The following is a 19729-nucleotide window of genomic DNA, read 5'->3' on the forward strand; positions in this document are numbered from 1 at the left end:
TGTTGGACGGAGTAGGAACAGATTAAATATTTGAAATTAAAACAAAGGCATATTGTTGCCCAGAGTAAGAAACACAAATGTCTGAAAGGAGACTGAAGTTTCTCACTTCATGATAGCCCTACCCCCCACATCATTTGGGTTCAGAAAACAATAGAGAATGCTTCACAATGGTTAGGAAGTTTCTTGTGTCTTACTTTGGCTTACATGACAGGCTTGTTTCAAAGGATGACAGCCTGTTAATACTGTGCAATTATTTAAAAAAAAAAAAGGTGATAATGGCTCTGAAACATGGGGTCTGGATCTTAATGATGTGTAAAGCTTTTATAAGGGACTCTGCCAAGCAGTTCGTATTATTTCTGTCGGTTTGCAAGGAAAGGTGGTTTGCAATACCAAGGAGGGCTTTGTAGTTAAGAATTTTATATCTGAGCAAAGGACTTAAAATCACATTTAATTGTTAGCCTTAGATGATTTTTTATAAGCAAGATGACAGCTTACATAAATTTGCAAAGATTTTGTACTCATGGCATGCTTCAGAAACGTTCTGAATTCTTCATGTATGCAGCCTTACCTTTCAGTTTTTCTGGTGTATCTTAACTTAAAACAAATATACTTTAACCTATCATTTATTATTATTATTTTTATTTTTTATGTATGTATGGTTTTGAATTCTAATGATTGGCTAAAAGTTTCTTTTTGATTCTGTTTCAGATGCATCCACTTGGACTGTGTAATAGCAATGATGAGGAAGACCTGTATGAATATGGCTGGGTAGGAGTGGTGAAATTGGAACAGCCAGAGTTGGAGCCTAAGCCATGCCTCACTGTCTTAGGAAAGGTAAGGGGATAGTTGGGGACTGCACCTAAATGTTTCTTGGAAGGATTAGTTCCTTTTGAGAAAAATCAGCAAGAAATAAACCCAGGGAAAATTCCCCTTACTCCACAGAATATTCCTGTTTTGCTTGTTTTCTCTCCAGGTACTTCAGGGAAATATGCTGTCCTAACTCAGTTGATAGAGATGGTGATGGGGAGCTGAGCATTCCCTTTTTGAGTTCTGTAGGAACCTAAGAAAAATGAAAGCAAAAATGGCTTTTTAGCAGAAGCAGTATCGGAGTAGAAAGGGTGAACTGCAACTGTGATTCTTACTTGGTCAAAGCAGTCAAAATGAAAGCATCTTCCTGGTTTTCCTTAGGCACAATTTTCTAAGAATACATACATCAATTTTCTCTTTTTGGGGAAAGAGAAACTTTCAAACCTAGAAAGATTTATTCACTTTAATATCAGGATAGATATCTCTAATAACAAGTGAATTTTATTGTACTGGTCAAAAAAATAAAAAATTTCATCTTCCTGGAATCTCACCATGGATTGGGGCCTCTGGAATCTTAAATAAAATGCAAAACTTTTCTCTTTGTTTTATGGGGTGAAGTCACTAATATGCCATTACTGCTCCCAGATACGTTAAAAAAAGAAAGGTGACCTTCTTTTGTTCATGCCTTAGAATTTTTGAGTATTGAGGTTATTATATGTTGGCATTGAAGTCTAGAGGGTTTGAAAGTGTGTGAAAGAGCATAGGCCACAAGTTCTACCAGTAACTGAGTAGTTGAAAAGTACTGCATAACAGGAATTCATCCTAAAATCCAGCTGCCTAAAAGTGGTAGGATTGTGTTGGTGACTTGAGGTTAGCAGTGGATCAAGCAGCAAATAAAACTGCAGGTTGATATTTTTTAATGTAAAACTTGATTCTGTAAATTTATAAACAAAACTTCTAAAAACTTCACCTTTCCAAAGAAATGGGAAGCCATCTAATTGTCTAAAAGTTGCTGCAGGTTTAACTTGGGGTATATGGAGAAACACATGTCTTTAAGAAGTGGCTTCCCTTTCTATTGGATTTCAGCATAATACAGGTCTTTTTTTCTAACTTGGAAAACTGTTTTTGTTTCACAGAAATTCTAAGTGTTGTTTCTTTGATCTTAGAAAGATAATCTGAGAATGAGGTCTTGTAAGGATGGGAATTAAAGATTTAGTCCTGAAAGATGCATACTCCATAAGCGAACTCCAGGAGTAAGTTTAATTTTGAGGCAAGCCATTTCAGAAAGGAGTCTGGTCAGTCCCATCTGTCAGGCTCTTGAAAATTAAGTGATGAAATAGATGTAAAAAATGGATAAAGAAAGTTGAAGCAGAGCTACCCTGCACCAAAAAAAAAGATAAAATTCTATACCTGGCCCACTGCTTTGTGCCCAAATCCCACCATGTCCTCTATACTTTCATGTCCCCAAAGCCACACCCATCTCCAGAATAAGTTCAGCTCAGTATTTGCTGATGTTTGCTTCCTAAAGCTTGGCCTGCTGAGCAGCAGACTCTGGCTTTGCTTCAGGAGCTCTGTAGCATCTGCTTTGATGAATAATGATGGTGATATGACATAGGGTGTGTCCAGAGAATTAGGGCAGAGAGTTCCAAATGTGTCAGTTTATGTGTAGCAATTTCAACAGGTGAAAAAAAAGTCTGGCCAAGGTTCTAGTCAATACTGCACTGCATTTCATTGTTCTGGATTTTCTCTACTTATTCTCCTCTTCCTGAAATATTTCTTCCCTATTTCATGCTCTCTGCTGTAGTTTCTCCTCTCCATCTTTTGCTAGCAACCCCTTCTGCTGAGTTCTCACTCTGCTCAAGTTATGTCCTGATTTAGGACTTGTCAGAATTCTTGGAATATTGAGTGCAGATAGCAGCAGGATCATCAGCCCTGAGCTTCCTTCAGGTCTATCAGTTAAGCCAGCCTGATTATCTTAGCAGTGAGAATAAGTTGTGTTGTGATTGTTTGGGTCTCTGAAATGTTCAGTTTCCATGCAGTTTGGTACACAGTTGCTATGTGAGGATTCAGTGTGGCTTGTAAACTATTTTGCCTGGGTAAATATCAAACCTGCTGCATGTGTATATGTGTCTTCTTCTGGTTATTTTTAGGACTTGGCAGCTGACTTAAAAGAAAATGTGAAAGGGAAAGGAATGGGAGAGGGAGAGGAGAGGAAAGGAGCGTGGGAGGGAGAGGAGGAAAAAGAGAAGGAAAAAAGGAAAGGAGTAGGGGAAGGAAAAGAAGGGAAAATGGGGGAGGGCTGATCTTGAACAGGGAAAGGAATTGGAATTTTTTCCATATAGAACAAGAGGAAGAAATCCAGGAGTGCAAACCTATAGTTTGTTCCTCATTAAGTTTGATTTAACCTGCCCCCAAGGTGGGGCATCATAGAGGTGATATTGTTGAAAGTTTGGAATATGGTGGAGCAGAATGTTGTTTGGTTTTTTTAAGTAAAACTTTGGCCTGTGTTTTTAGAAGTTCTATTCTAGTTGTTTATCCACAAGGAGCTATACAGAATTTAATGTGTCCGTTTTCATATTGATTTTGTAATTTTCATATTGATTTGTGATTCATATTGATTTTGATATTGCTCATCCTTCTTAGTCATTGCTTGTCCTTCTTTATATGATGTAATGGAAATAAAAGTGTTTAAAAAAATGTCTCTGCTGTGAAGAGTGCCTGTGGAAGCTGGGCCTTGGTTGAGGCAAGGAGTGTGTGTGGCAGCTGTGTTTTACCATTACCTTTGATCACAGTGCAGCCCTGTTTGAGGCCATGCTGCATGCAGGCAAAGCAAAGGCCTGGGTTTTACTGATCTTATGAGCTCCTGAATAGGGCTAGAAGGGGAATGACAGAGGAAGAAGAAAGCTTTTGGAAATGAAAAGGAAACCCCGTGAACCCGAGCAGCATTATTGGCTGGATTTGCCTACCAGGGAGCCGCTCAGTTTCTGCCAGGCTAATTTTGCTTCAGCCTCTCTCCCCCACACCCCCAACCCCACCTCCCCCTCTCTCCTTCTTTCAGACTTTTTTTGTTTTTGAGGCATGGCTGTAGTAACTTGGTTCTCAGGCTGGGAACCCACTGAGCTGTTGCCATGGTCACTGGGAAGCTCTTGGTGCCATGTGCTTCAAAGGGAACCTTTCCCCTCCTGGAATTCCTGCCTTCCCTCTGCACACAGCACAATGAGGCTCCTTCACTGCTCCAGCAGTGGCACTGTGCTGGAGGAAGGGAGCAGCAGGGTTGCCTGCAATACTGATTGCCTGCAGCATCCTGGCAGGGCTGGGGAGTTGGAACTGGGTGTTCCTTAGGGTCCCTTCCAGCCCAGACCACTCTGGGATTCTGTGATCCACTGCACCTGCACGTGTCCTGTACTCTCCAATATGCAGACCCCTGTTCTTCCCCCACCCCAGTAATTTTCAAAGCAAATTCCATCTGTCAAGACACTGAAATACAATTCAGCAATACCATTGTTTTTTAATTTCAGTACAGGATAGTGAGAAAATGCTGAAGATTTTCTAAAAGTAGCACTTTTTCCCTTTCTGCAGGATTTGAAGTCCACAAGAAAGGATTTAGCTCTTCTTTCTCTTCCAGGGACTGCTCTTCTCCTGTATTAATAGGATATATGTATTTGAGGATGTGGATCTGAGTATAACCTAACAAAGACAGGATGTCCCTGCTACTACAGCTTCCTGTTTTCTTCAGATGAAAGAAATCTGTAATATGAGGAAATTCCTGGCAGTTCTTCCAATATCCATTCACTTCTTTTCTAAGAGCTTATTTACAAAAATTTAAACACGTACTAACTAGAAGAATCTCTTGTTTTACCATGTCATCATTATTATTATACTAGTTAGGCTGGGGCAAAAATCATCATAACTTGAAAATGCACTTAACAGTTGAACTGTGATTCCTAACCTTTTGTCTAACAATTTAGTTTAAGTATAAAAATTCCTATAAGGTAATCAAATAAGAATTTATGGGGCTATGTTGGTAGTTTAGTTCCTGAATAAAGAGAGATCTGTTCTAAGACTTGAGAAACAAGAAGGCCTGTGAGGAGTCCATTTTAATCTTTTTCTTTCAGAGTTAATAAAACTAATAAAAAAAGGCAAATGAAACAAAAGCAACTTACACCTTTATATTAATAGCCTAAATTAAGCAATCAGTTATATGCTCAGGTTGGTTGCTGACAGTATAAGTATACTTTTTGTTTCTTTGTAATTAATAGTTTTATATACAGTTTGGATAATTTCCTGTAGAAATGGATATTGAATTTAGGCAAGCACTCTTCTATGCTAAACTTGTTCAGAAATTAGGACTGAACTATGCCATAGATTAAGATGTAAAATTAATGAGAGACATGCCTAAAACCATTGGTCAATGTTTCCAAAACTTTGCTTGTTCAGATACTTTCAAGTGGTAGTGACAGCTGCAGTAAGGTACCCTGTGCTGAGTCCTTGCTGCATGCAGTAGGAAATATTGTCACTTCAGGAAAGCTTCTTCTATCCATTGAAGTTGTTGACATCCTTTTTTTGGTATCTGTTCCACAATTTGGAGGCCCTTTTCTACCTTCTGTTTGTTAGCTTGTGTTTCTTCATTGCAAACAGCATCCAAAAAGCATCTGTAATTCTTTTTGAGGCAGTAGTCTCAAAAATTAGTGGCAAAATTTAATCAATATGAATGAAAAGTAATAATACAAGTGATTTTTTTGGCTGGTTGGTTTATTTATTTCACCTGAAGGTTTGTGCTGACTGTGTAGAGTACAGTGGGGGTAAGAACAAGAGGAGATAAGGGTCTACGTTTTGTGATGGCAGTGTGGGTATAAATGTATGTCAGACTACAGACTGAGAAAGGTTTTTTGGCAGTATAAACTTAATATTGGTTGTTTTGAACTCCCAGACATTCTGTGTTGAGAAGGAAGTTGTTATGAAGTAGAAGAAAGCTTTTTGAATGAGACTAGACTCCTCTGGCTGTGGACCAGCTGTCAGAACTGTACTGCAACGTCAAGCATGGCAAAACCTTGATCAAAATAAAAACTATTGTTTTTATCAACCCCATTGTTCTGTAATGAAAAAGGAATATGAGTTTTAATGGGGAAGAATAGCATCCTGGCTAGTGTTAAGGATTCAGACTTTCTGAATCAGTTATGTTCTTTAAGAGTCTTCATTAACTTGGCATTGATTTTTTTTATTTCCAAGGTTTGTTATCTTAGCACTACCTAAAATTGGGGTTTACTTTGAAAAAAACATAGTATATGTAATTGTAATCCCTGCCATGTTTGTGTTTGTCCTTAGTGTGTTTGTTCTAAAGAATGTATTGAGAAAGAGAAAATTTTAATTTTCCCAAAGCACCAAAGAACATCATAAGTACTGTAATATTATAATGGTTGTTTCTTGTTATTCCCCACTTCAGCATCATTTATAATCTCCAGGACACCTGAAATGTTAAAATCCATTTTAAACAACCATAACACATATTTTAAAATGATATCTGAAGTGATACTGTTATTTGTGCAAGTACTTTTGATGTCATTTATGTTTTGACATTAATTTTTCTTACTTCCCCAGTGCTAGCAGTGTGATCAGACATCTGCACCATATAGACACATTGACTTCTAGAATTCTAACAAAACTCCAGCATAGATGAGATCAGAAGAGGGAATAATACATGGTTTTCCAGGAAGAAGATGGCTTTTCTTAATGGCACAGAGAAAAAACAAGAAGAAGAAGAAAAAAAATAGAGCTTTTTTGCCAAATGCTCAGTGCATTTCTGCTTCCCATCTCCTTGCCTGTTCACCCCCCACAGACCATACTCCAGCAACAAGGCTGTTTTAACAGATGAAGAAGGGGGTTTGAATGGGAAAGAAAAAAGGAAGAAAGGCTGCATCTAAGAGTGTTAGAGCATTTGGCCACTGCATGAAACAGCAGTGTCATCATTATAACTGAATTCTTGAGTTTATAGGTACCTTTCTCATGTATTCCCTCTTTAAATCCTCTTATTCCATCTCTGCTTTCCACTGTAATTCCTGCAGTCCCTTTGAGGAGAGAAGGGAGAGATTGAGCACAGGAAAGAGAACTGACAGGCAAGCCAGCTGAAATGTGGGGAGAGGAAAGGTTTGTGCATGGATTGTATGGTGAAAGATGCAGAAGGAAAGAAAAGAACTGGATCAAAGCCAAAGAGGAGAGAGCTCAAAGGAAGGGCCAAACAAGGGCTGAATCAGGTTATGCAGTTCAGAAGAAGTAGCTCTGTCAGGTTTTCATTCATGGGTACTGCTGAGCTCTTTCCATTGGTAACTAGTGCCAGCAGTCTGTTACTGTATTATTTGACTAACTTTCTTTCCATGTTGCCTCCACAGTTAGGAAAAGCATCAGCTATTCATGAACAAAGCCCTCTCTCGTGTTTCTCCCTCTGGGCACTCCTTAGATTTGCCATTGTTGGATTGATTACTTTAAATAAAAGTCTCCACTTTTAGAGTTGAGTCCTTAGCAGTCCCCAGCACCATCTTCACTCCTTTCTAACCAACTGTGGAGCACAGCTGCTTCTCCCTTAAGCTAAAGAAGCAGCTGTTGTTGCACTATATGTGTTACTGGAGTTCAGCTCAGTCAGATCTCCCAGTGAAACTAATGGAAGTCAAGGGCTGAGTAAAGACTAAGGAACAATTATTTAAGGCATGCTGCACTTACAAATGATAATAATAATATATAAATGCTTCATGTCTCTTAAGTTTCTGGACCCTCATTATTCTATGTGTCTTGGAAGCCTTTCAAACATTCAGAGTTGTTTTTGTTTTACATGCAGACTCTACCTATTTCTCTAACAGGAGAAATGCATGGTGGCAAGTGTTTGAAACAGAAAAGTGAGAGAGCAAGTAAATGGTGCTGTGTTGGAGTACAGAAATGAGCACAAAAGAACCCTGGCAAGCAGAATCAGATAAATGGACCAGAAAGTGAAGAAAATAAGGAGCAGATATGGAGGCAGGGAATGGAATTATTTAGGACTTCACAGATGAGTGACATGCCTAATTTTGGTGCACTAGGAGACAGAAGGCTTTGAAAGAAATTGGAGAACTTCGGAATGTAACCAGAGCTGCATCAGAGGGACTCCAATATTCAGAAAAAAAATTGGGCAGATACAATTGACAGTGGTAAAAAGCTGGATCCTGAGAAATTACAGACATAAAGTGGGAATGTTTTGCAATGATTTTCACAAGACTGAAAGGAAGGAAAGAGAAAAAAAATTACACAAATTGTGCTTCATATCCTACCGCTTTGAGATAATTTGCCAGAACATGTTTTTCTGCTCTAAACACTTTATCTTTTTGATGACCAGGTGATATCTAGAGGTGCGGTTTTGGATAACATGATGATTTAACATTTGTACTGAGTTCAAGGAAATGACTCCAAATGAAACAAGTGATCATCCTGTGAACTCAAAATGAGTAGGAAGTGCTTTTTAGTCAGTGTAGGGAGTACTGACTGAGCTACTAAAAATCCTAGCAGGTTAGTTTTTGAACATTTGAGTTGGACGTGTTTGTGACATGAATTAGGTTATACAGATTAATTATACATTATTAGTATTTGCATTGCTGTGGCCTTAGAACTGTTCAGTGGGGATATGAAACTCTCACAGAGAGTATTAAAAATATCACAAGAACATATGTGTTTTAGTGCATTAATGTCTCAGTTCTTGGCCCATTGGTGGTTTGTTCAACTGGTAAGCCAAAAGAACTCATCACAGACATGTAATTTTTCAAAATGCTCAAATAACTTGGTCCCTTTGGGATAGGAAGATGGGCCTTAGCACTGAGGATCCAAATAGTGAGCTTTTAAATGGGTGTTGGGAGGAGGAGGTATTTGCAAAGAGCACAGAATCCATAGACTTGAGGTCCATGGATGGTGTTGAAACTCCCAGAGGGTCGCTTCAGCTGAGTGTAAGGGTGTAATGAGCCAGTCTGACTGTTTATGGGCTGTGGTTAACCTCTTGCAAGTTAGGATTTCCTGTCGCCAGCAATGAGCTGTGACCGCCAGCACCACAGTGTTAATGATGAGGTAGGGGCTGATGAATGGCTGGACTCCAGACAGCAGCCTTCACTGGCAAAGAATCAAGTGGCTAGAGGGAGAAAAACATTGAAGTCTACAAGGGAAATAATGCAATCTCCAGAACCTATAATTCCCATGTTTAAAAAAAGAAAGGGATAAAGAAACTGGCGACAAATTCAAAACAAGTGAAGCTTTTATCTCTGCATTCTGAATAGAAGATTGTTCTTCAGCAAAACTGGCTGTAAAAGCCAGGCCAGTTAAAACAATATGCAGGCTGCTTGCCTCCAAGTAACCAGAAATTGTTGGCTCAGAGTAGCCTGTTCTGAGGAGCCAACCTGCTGGGAGACGTTATCCAAGCAACGGCTTGAATGTAATTCCTCCCGCTGTGGAATGGCTCTTTGGCAAATGAAGACCCTAATTAGAGATGGAAGGGTTTCTATTTTGTTTTTCTTTAATCCTTGCCCCGAGGCCTCTGCAATACAGCCATGTCTCTGCTTGCGTGGAGAGAAGTTTCCAGTTTCCCTTTGTAACAAAAATCCTCCACCTTTTTCATTTTTGTTTTCCCCTTCTTTTATCTTTTTTTTTCATTTTTTTAATTTTTTTTTTTACAGAGTCAACAAACTAACAACAAGGGCCCACCACAGCCTGGGACCTTGAAACTAAACTAATCCAAAACCAAGGATGACTGTTTGGAAGAAGGGCCCTGTCATCCTGGATTAGCCAGCCATGAACGTGGAAAGTTGCTAGCTAAACTGGAATACTGGCCCACCATGCAGATTTTTACTATTGAACTTATTATCCAAGCTGATTCTAGAAGTAGAGAGGGAGGATCTCACAGTATCCTACTGGATTCTAAGGGAATCCCACATGATTTCTTGTTTATTCAGAAAGATTGAAGTACCTCAGTAGGGTTTAGATGCCTTTCTGCAGTCATGGATGCAGATGCTCATCCCTACCAAAGAGGACAGAACCTCCAGGGCAATGGACTGCAGCACTTTGATATGTGTGGAAGTGAAAATACCTTTGCTTCTTCTCAACTCATCTTGTTATATATCATGTCTATCTGAACATACTGTTAGGGATTGCATGCAGGCACTTAATAACCCTGCCAAGAGCACTGTCACTATTGAGATATGGATTTATTGTTTCATCATCTGAGATTATTTTGTTATCTCTAAAATGTCCTTGCTCACAGTAGATACCAACCTATTGATGAAGGTCAGCTTCCTGAGGGTGAGGCTAAGCAAGACAGATGATACTAAGCATTCCCCATTACACTGACTGAGGTTAGGTGGAATTCTTTTTAACAATTTTAAAAAGTTTTGCCACTTCTTATTCTAAATACAAGACAATTCTTATAATTCCTTGTTTTCCCTTTTGATGTACATAAATAGCAGTTTATAATTCTAAAGTTAGAGCACATGCCTATAGGAGGAGCTTCAGTACATTCTTTTTAAACAGCTTGGGTACTGCAGGGATGCCTTTTTATAGTGGTCTGCATTAATAGTTTCTTTAATTTACAACTCCTCCAATGCTTTCTTATATATCTGTTTTTATTCTTTCAGCACCACAACATGCTTGCATGTATGTTTACACAATTATCTTAGGTCTGTTTTGTTTTTCTATCCATCTACTTTCAGTACACCCTCAGTGAAAAGGTTAAGAATTATCTGGATTGGCTGTAGTAGTATTTTATAGCTTATGATATAGCACATACTTAGTACATAAAATATCCTCATCCTGTGACCATTATATTTCAAAGGTAACTGTATACAGAAGTTCTGGGAAAAGCTTGAAGGGGGGTTAACTATCAATTGTGAATGCAGCCACCCATTTCTTGCTGAGTGTGCTGGGTTCTCTGTGAATTTGTAATCTAGTTCAAGACCCCAGTCCCCTCCTTTGATCCCTCCCAGTGCTCACCCTTCTCTCTGCGCCTGTGCCTTGTCATAGCAACAAGGCTGCTGGGCTGCAGCGTGGTGATAGCAGAGCTCAGCCTTTGGGACAGAGTCCCATGACTCTGAAATGGATCTTAAGAGATGTGCAGCCAGCAGGCTTTGCTGTGTTCAGGATTAAAGAAATGTCCTTTTCTTACTGTTTTTACTCGGTCTAGACTCAGAACTGATAACAGCGTTTCTCCCTAACCCCAGAAAAGAGAGACACTTTAGTTTTCTTGTTCTTCATTTAAACCATCTGAGAGCCTCTCAGTACTGAGTGGTATGAATCATACTGGTGTGTGTATATATATATATATATATATATATATATATAGTTCATGTGATTATGTCCAGCATGAGGTGATAGTTTTTTCAAAACTGCTTTTTAAGGTTCCTTTTTTTTTATTTACTGAAATATACATTGGTTTTAAATTGTGATGATGCTTTTAAATTTTAAAATGCTGCTTCACATTTCCTATACGTCTTAATTCAACTGTTGTAATGCTGTGTAATTCAGAATCTATAGGGCATATGTATAAATCATATCTCAAGGTGCCAGAGAATTTGAGTATTCCAGTCAGGAAGGAGTTTTCTGCTGGTGTGATACATGGGAATTTGACTGTCTTGTTTTGATTCTCTGCCTTTGTTTTCAGACAGAAATATTCAGACAGCAGTTTCATTATCTCAGAAAAGGTTTGAAATGGCATCCTGTTTATGCTTGGCTTAACTGAGTTTCTGGAATTACCAGGGAATTGTACATTAACAGGTCTGAAGCATCAGTTGGTTAATTTGTAACTTGTGCTGTTTGCTGTCCTTTTCTCCTTCCTCCTCTGCCCTGCAGAATTGGCCTGTGGCCTGGCTTGCTAGCTCCAGTGTTGGTTCAAGGGACAAGGTATTTTTTTGTGATTGATTGAACCTGATAGCAGTGTGGGGGGAGAAAAGAGAGAGGCCTGGATTGTTCAGATGTTGTTTGTATTCTGTGTAGCTCTGAGAGAAACAGGTTTTTGCATTTTCACAGTTGCAAAGAAAAGGTGTATTTGCACAGTGCTGTGGGTTTTATGTAGGGTTCTTAATGAGCAGGTTTGGATGTTATTGCCTAGCTTCATGTGATGCCATTTCTGAAAAATCTAGTGATGCCATCCATAGAATGGGGGTGCAGTTCATACCCACTGCTTGTTTTAATAGGGTTTTCTAAGGTATTCCTCTCTCCTGAAGAAGTTTAGGGCTTTGAGAGCATCAGGGTCAGAATACATTTCAGCTGACTGGAATGGCAAAGTGGCAGTGGCAACATCTCCTTGTCACAACCTGCAGATTCTTCATGCATTTATGTAAGAACCAGTGGTCTCCTCATCATTAGGACTTCCTGGGTTTGTCCACATTTAACTGAGGTTTTCTCAAAACTGCAGAAAGTGAAACCCTGATAAGGTAGACTCCTAATGCTTGTTTCAGCACCAAACTTGTCCTCTGCTAATATAAAAATTAAAAAAAAGAAAAAGAAATGAAGACAAGTCTGCAGAAGTGTCATAGTTTAACCACACAACCACAGCAAACCTCTACTATAAAAGCCAATATTATAGAACCTGGTACAGCATAGTCTGTATCATATCTCAGTAATATTGTCTGTATCTTTGTGGTGTCACTTGATATAGAGAAAACAGGTGCAAATCAATTGATATTGGAATAGACTTTGTTACTTTCGAGTCTGCTCAAGAGAAGACCAAGACCACTGAGTTGCTCTACCCATCATTTATTTTGGTGAAATACTGCAGATGGAAACCTTATTCCTTCAGCTGTATTCCCTAGCAGTCAAGATTGTTGAAATCCTTGAACTGCTTTTCCAGAGCAGTAAAACAAGAAACTGCAGCTTTTCATTGAAAATCTTGTTCCTTGCAGTCACAGAGTTTGCAAGTTGCATGTCACTGAGTGTTGCTCATGTGTTACCAGTGCACTGGGTGAGAGGCTGACTTCTCTTATTTCAAAGCACCAGAAGACAGCTGATGATAGAATCAGCTATGAAAAACGTTCCACTTAACACTGCTTGCATAATCCCACTCTTTTGTCAGATTAATGGCCACTGACTCCACCATGTAGAGAGATCTGACAGAGACCATTGGATCTAACTGATGGGCTGGGAATATCCAGAAAATATGCCCCAAGTTCAATAATTATTAGTTCATAGAGAAACTGAAGGGGAAAAAAACCTTCAAAAACTGACAGAGAAAATTCAGGCTGGGTCAGTTGTCAGTTAAATAAGGACATACAAATCAATTTTATTGACTGCTCTGTTCAACAGTCTGTGCACTGATTTAGAGTAATACCATATTTTCTGCCCCAAAAACCAAGATGTACTGAAAAAAGGAATGGCAGTGGGAAAAAGCTGTTCTTACACCTGTTGGAGCTGTGCTGTTACCCTTAGTTCTAGCAGCATTTTGCTTTTGGGATCCATAGGACTGTTCTCTGTGTACTGTGTCCTCATTTTGGAGGACAAGCTAATAATGCTGACACCCAATGGAATAGTTTGCTAAAAGGAGTTTACTGGCATTTGTACTGGTTATTCCTTAAACCATTGCCCAACCTCCTCTTCCCCAGCTTTGTGAGTTTCTTAACCCAGGGAATAAATCTACCTGCTCATGTAGCACATACCATAATTATAATTAATATTTGTTAACTAGAGTGTACTAAGTTCCAAAAAGATAATACATAGAGTTGGGTGAACAAATCCAGGAAGGAGGGCTAGGTAGTTTTTAATGTAAAAACATCTGTGAGAAGGTCATTTTATATCACCAGGATATGTCTGTGGCTTATACAGGCAGCCAATACTTTTAAAGCATACTTTTTTCCCTTCAGTCCATCAGTATTATCCAGGATGTTAACTTAAAAAAGTTTATTTATAAGTAGTAATCTGGCTCTGCCAATAGCCATTTTCAGCAAAAGGTACTCTCTTAATAGATGTGTAATGCATTACTATGTTGATGTAAATGGCAGAGCTTGCAGTGCTTAATGAACTTTGATCTCCCCACCTATAGTTTAAGCCTCGGTCTTTCTCTCATTTGTAATTTATTCACTCTCTGAAATCCATTAGATTAAAGTGTCATGTCCTCAGGTGCAAATGCTGCTGGATATTGTCAGGGAATTCTAACTCTGGCAAAGAAGTAAATGTAATGAATAAGGCTGATGCTGTTGGTATGATTTTTCTCTTAGAGGGGAATCTTGTTAAGCGGCTTTTCTTAGGATGGTTTCTCCACTGTTGCATTCTAACTGAAACAATAATTGGAATGAAACCATACTAGAAAGCAGAGGGGAGGAGATGCTTGCCATGTTCATTTGTGCAAGCATGCAAAGTCCTTCAAGATGTCAGGAAGGAGCTGAACTTTACTGTTTGATTGTTGCTGTCCCACCTGACTTGAGTGAACGAGGGGAACAGTGCACCTGTTTAATAATTATCTGGTCCCTTGGGATGAAAGTTTGCCTCATCAAGGAAGTTGTTACTTCCTTATTGTATTTGCCTGGCCCACAGGGAGGTAGTGCAAAGCTCTTAAAATCTTTCTGGTGTTCTTTGAGGTAATAACTTAAAATTCCTCAGGCCTGGAGATGTGGAGAGGTATTTTTCTTGTGGCTCTGTCACATGCAAATCCTCTTATCTTACCTAGATTACAAGGTCTAGTAAATTCTGCCAGATTTTCATCTGAGACAGTATTTAATGTGCATTTTATTGGTAATGTCCATTGTTCTGTAGTAGCATAAACTCTAGATTCTGAACACAGAGAGGGACTGAGAGGTGGTTGTCACTATGAACAAAGTGATCACTTGAATTATGAGAAGTGCAATTACCTTTTTTTTCTATTAGTTTTCTATTAGTCTTTAAAAAAGGGGAAGAATACTGATACATAGTGATAGCCAATTTGTTTTAAGCCACAGAAGACAATCACAGAAAGAAATACGCCTGGCAAATGAATGGGAATTGAATTGTGGAAATGTCTGATTGTTTCCCACAAGTATTATAAATGTAAAAGTATGAGCTTATTTTCCCCTCTCATCCAGCTTGTGTTTATTTTTGATGTAGGTTTGGTCACTTTGCTTAGAAAAATGATTTGAGGGAGTCTAAATGCTGGCTAGCCCAAAAAGAAAAAAATCACGTGCCTATTACAGACTGGCATTATTTTAAGTGGGACTTAACATTGCTGTGCTATTTTGAGCTGCCCTGATTACTGAGGAGTGGACAGGGTATTTTCAAAGACGTTTTGACTTTAACTCTCCTGCGGCATTTTCGGGGATGCAGAAGGAGCGGCGGTGCCCGCAGGTGTTTCGGGTTGCCCGGAGCCCCGGTCACAGGTGCGCTCCAGCAAGGAGGGCAATGCCTAGCGAGCAGAGGTGATCGCGGCCGCTCGCCCTGCTCTCCTCCCTCCACAGTGCCCGGTTTTACAGCCGAGCTGGAGGCGGGCGAGGCGGGGGCAGCCGCGCTCTGATCTGTAGCCGGCGGAACCTGGCCCGTCGGGCGGCCCCCGAGCCCGCCGGAGAGGGCTGGGCCCAGCTCCCGCTGCGGGCCGTGCCTCTTTAGCACCTTGTGCAGGAATGCTCAGCACCGCCGGCAGAGGAAGTTTGGCTGGAGCAAACCTCCAGGCAGCAGCGGCTTTTCTTGGGTATCAGCATTTAAACGCCAGTAAATCCGCGTTTCCCCGCTCTCTCCGCGGCCCCGGCCCCTTCCTCTCCCCTCCGTGGCCGGGGACAGGCGGCGTTTCCGGCGCGGGGGCGCTGCGGCCGCAGGGGGGCGCTGTGCGCGGCCGCTGGGCCCTCAGGGCCGCGGGCCGGGCGAGCGGGGGGGGGAAGGCGGCCGGAGCCTCGCGGGGCGCGGTGAAACGAGCCCGGCCTGGCCCCGGTGAAACGAACCTCCTTTGGCCCCGGTGAAACGAACCTCCTTTGGCCCCGGTGAAACGAACCCCCTTAGGCCCCAGTGAAACGAGCAGGGCTTGGCCCCGGTGAAACGAGTGAAACGAACCTCCTTTGGCCCCGGTGAAACGAACCCCCTTTGGCCCCAGTGAAACGAGCAGGGCTTGGCCCCGGTGAAACGAGTGAAACGAACCCCCTTTGGCCCCGGTGAAACGAGCCCACACTTGGCATGATGGCCACACGAGTCACCCCTATTTGCCATTAAACTCCGCAGCATAATTTTTTTTTTTACTCGGTGCTTTTCCTTTCTTAACACCTGCTGGTGGAAACTTGTTGTTCGTTCAGTGTATGCACCCAATTTAGGAGTTTTTATCAGCGCTGATCTGCAAAAATCTCTTTTAAAATCTGTTCAGAGATCAAGGGGCCCTGCTTGTTGACTGATCATCCTGAAAAAGCAATCTAAATAGCCTGAGCAGTTCAATAAGCAGTGTGTGTCTGTGAGGGCTGCTTCTAGGGAAACCTGCATGAGCCCTCACCTCAGGGCTACTGCAAAGGAGAATGGGTGGTGGATTCCTTTCAACTCTTCCTCCCCAACAGTTCTTAGTCATTAACCAGGTGTGCCGACTTCAAAGGGGACAAATACCTGGTGGGCTGAGAAAAAGCTCTAATTTGGGAGTTGGTTTCCCTCATGTGCTGTCTGATGGGCCTTTTTGATTTAAAATAAAATACGAGAATAGAGCAAAGCAAGTGATATTTATATATTCAAACTGAGTTCTCTGTATTGGCCAACGTTTTTCCAGGAAACTGCTGAGTAATGTTTCATAATTTATTACTTTTATTTGTTTTTCTTATATCTCAATATAAGTTCAAGTTCTGGTAGTCTCTGTGGAGGGCCAGTGCCTTCTTGTTTAGTACTGTGGTGGTGATAGCTGTCATTGCTTGGAGAAATAATTTCTTATATTCTGTGTCCATAAAGGCAATAGGATTTTGAAAAGTTACTGGGAATGTCTGCTTTGTGGAGCCATTGAGCAACATTTGAACAGTACATACAGAGACACACTGGCAGAAGCAGGATAAAACCCCTGTGTTAGCCTTGTTTTCTCTATCCTAGAGGATTTTAATATCTTCTAATGCCTTCTCTGTGCAGTTGGTAACTCCAGGTTTGGCCTGTAGTTGATGAAAAGCTGTGCACTTACATAGCTCTGATCAGCATAAGAAACGTATGCAACAGTTCTGACCTCTGATGGTCAGAAAAAGCAGTATTCTCTGAGGCACATTTTGAGATTGTGACATCCTAGTTTGTGAGAATGACACTGAAAAAGTATAAAGAATCCTGTCCACCTTAATTTTCTACACTAGTGAGCTTGTCTCCACTCCAAGTCACAGGGAAGATGGTTTTTAATGGCACTTCCAGGTAAAATGGAGGGAAAATAATATAAATTTTAAAAAATTCTTCTACTTAAAGTCTTTGGAGGATCTAAAACTCATTTGAATTCCTTTAAAAGGTTGTTGAAAGAGGAGTTTGAGAAGGAAGGAGCAGAGGCACTGTAGAAGCTGTAGTGAAGTTTAACTACATTCCATGCTGGTTCAGGAACTCCTGTTTGTAATTGCCCTGTCACTTGTTTTAACTACACAGAAACACAAAATGTTAAGTTTTCTATCTGGAGGTGAGGAGAGGGAGTAATTTTTGAGTTAAGAAGTTATCTTTTGGGGTGGGACTGAGGATGCTGTCTTTCTGATTGCAGGCAAAACGAGCAGTACAGCGAGGAGCCACAGCGGTCATCTTTGATGTGTCTGAAAACCCAGATGCCATTGATCAGGTATGCAGCAATGCCAGGCAGGAAGCAATGCAGGTGTTGGGAACCTGGCAGAATGGGAAAACTGTGGGGAGTTAGATTTTTCTTCTTGCTTTTGCCAGAATCCAGAATCCAGGTCTGGGATTACGGTTTTGAAAGAGGATGGAGGGAAATTTTTTGTGGCCCATTATCTAATCAAGGAGGTTTTCTTTGCTCAGCTCTGTGTACAAAACACAGGATGTTTGGCCTGTCCAGCCTGTGATCAATAGTGTTGTTGAACAGCTGCTATTTTTGAGATTGTGAAACAACTTTCAAACCTGATTCTAAACAAGTTTCTTTTTAAAGCTTATAACCATTTCTTTCTCATTTACAGCTGATGATTTCTGCCTATGTATTTTGTGGACAAGCAGGGTTTTTCTTCTTTTTCCAAGTCTTGTTATAACTTTCGTCTTTTTATTTGAAGTGGGTGAGGTAATAGCCCTATGAAAGGCTTTAGCATACTTCAGCTAATTTGGGGTTATTTCAGTGAAGAAACATAAGCACAAAAATAGTCTGCATTTGGTTTAGTTCTGTTTTGTCTTGAAACAAAACTGCTGTTTCTGTTACAGCAGAAACAAGTGGAGCTGAAGGTTTTTAAGTGCACCCTGTACTTCTTGGGGGAAAAGAGAGATCATTAATGTTTACATTAAAGAAGCTGGCTTTAATTCTGAAATCTGTTGGACAAAAGAATGCAGAAGATCCTGTGCAATGGATGCTTTGAGTACTGTGGTCTGCATGTGCATCAAAGTTGCAGCCTTGATCTTGAAAATATTCACAGGGATATTTTCCCCCCCTTCTCTATGCAGCAAAAATCTCCTTACAAAGATGTGATCTGTCATTTTCTATTTTTTAACTCTGTATTACAGCTTCTGATTACTTTCAGCCACGCTGCTCTGGACTTGGGAAGCTGAGTTACTGTCTCTTGCTCTTTTCCCTCTTAACAACAAAAGCTTTCCTTGCTTGATTATAAATAATAAATTGGGTGCATCTGTCCTCAAGAGCTGGGAAACTAGTCTAGTGGATGTTTGAATATTTTGGGTGTACCAATAAAATGGAAGGAGGTTAGTGGCTTAGAGCAGTACTGGCACAGTGAGTAGGCTCTGTTAGATGAAAGAGCAGTAGCCTGTGGAAACACTGGCAAGCAGGAGAGCAATGACTGGATGTAACTTTCATACTCTAAAAGTTACAGTTACTGGGTTGGCTCTGTTCTCATGCTGCTCTGGATGCTTGTTTTTAATGGATTTTGATTCTCATCTAAAGTTTTTCAGAACCTTTGACATTGGGGTGCTAAGTAATTTGTCTTTAAAATAAATACCATTTTGGCACTCATAATGGAATTGTGGAAAACAATGACAGATAACATGGAGGGAAAACTGACATGAGGTAATCTGGGCTATCTTTGGTTCAAAGGGAAATATCCTAAGACACTGAAGGCAGCTGTTTAGGAAGTTTTCTCATGTATGCTTGTTACTAAGCACTAGAACAAATAAGGGAGATTTCTTTGAAAAGGAGGAGTGGAGTATGATGAAAGGCAGTCCCCTCCTGCCAGTCAGTGAACAGAAATTGGAGGCAGGCCTGACCAGAAGAATTGTCCTCAGATAATTTGGTAGATGCCAGATAAAAGGACTTTGCCTAAATGGGTTTTATTCCCATTGATCTGAGTATTTTTTACTGTAAATTAAGAATGAAACTTTTATTTTTAGAAATGCTCTCTGAAGTCTGACTTGTTTCTTAGTTTTACTTTTGCATATTTGAAGAGGAGTAACAGCACCCAGAGCAGCATGGTTATAGCAAGAGTCTGACAATGTGCAAAAATGACTGAGGAACTGGGAGAATTCTCTGTTGAGCAAGAAATCATGAGAGAGGAGTGCATGTGGGAATGGAAGGACAGTGATTGGATTTGGCCCTAGGCCAGCAAGGCTTGTAGACACATAGGATCCCTGGATACTGCAGTTAGTTTTCAGCTCATCACAAGACACCTGCCTTAAAAGTAGTTTGATCAGTGTTCTCAGAAAATCTGTCAAATATTAGGAAGAATCAATTTTAAAAAGTCTCAATGAAATCTGTTCTCATCATCTGGTCAGTTTGAGTCCTTTCATCAGGATGATGGGCCAGTCAGCTTATAATTTCTGCATGGTTTAGCCAGAACTAACAGGTAGCTCTCAACAATGCAGATATGTTAACCTCAGCCATAAG

General features: G+C 40.4%; 1 protein-coding gene across 2 annotated transcripts in view; it reads left to right on the forward strand.

The window, feature by feature from the left end:
* Positions 1-19729, forward strand: part of ZNRF3 (zinc and ring finger 3) — a 66513-nt gene that overhangs the window by 35194 nt on the left and 11590 nt on the right. For both annotated transcript variants that reach the window (XM_071445293.1, XM_071445294.1), the window contains exons 2-3: positions 709-834; positions 17444-17518. In XM_071445293.1, the coding sequence (XP_071301394.1) occupies positions 709-834; positions 17444-17518 (201 nt within the window). The remainder of the gene's footprint in view (positions 1-708; positions 835-17443; positions 17519-19729) is intronic.

Source organism: Agelaius tricolor, unplaced genomic scaffold, assembly GCF_023055355.1.
Source record: "Agelaius tricolor isolate 1412-34295 unplaced genomic scaffold, bAgeTri1.0.p SCAF_20, whole genome shotgun sequence".
Taxonomy (NCBI): domain Eukaryota; kingdom Metazoa; phylum Chordata; class Aves; order Passeriformes; family Icteridae; genus Agelaius; species Agelaius tricolor.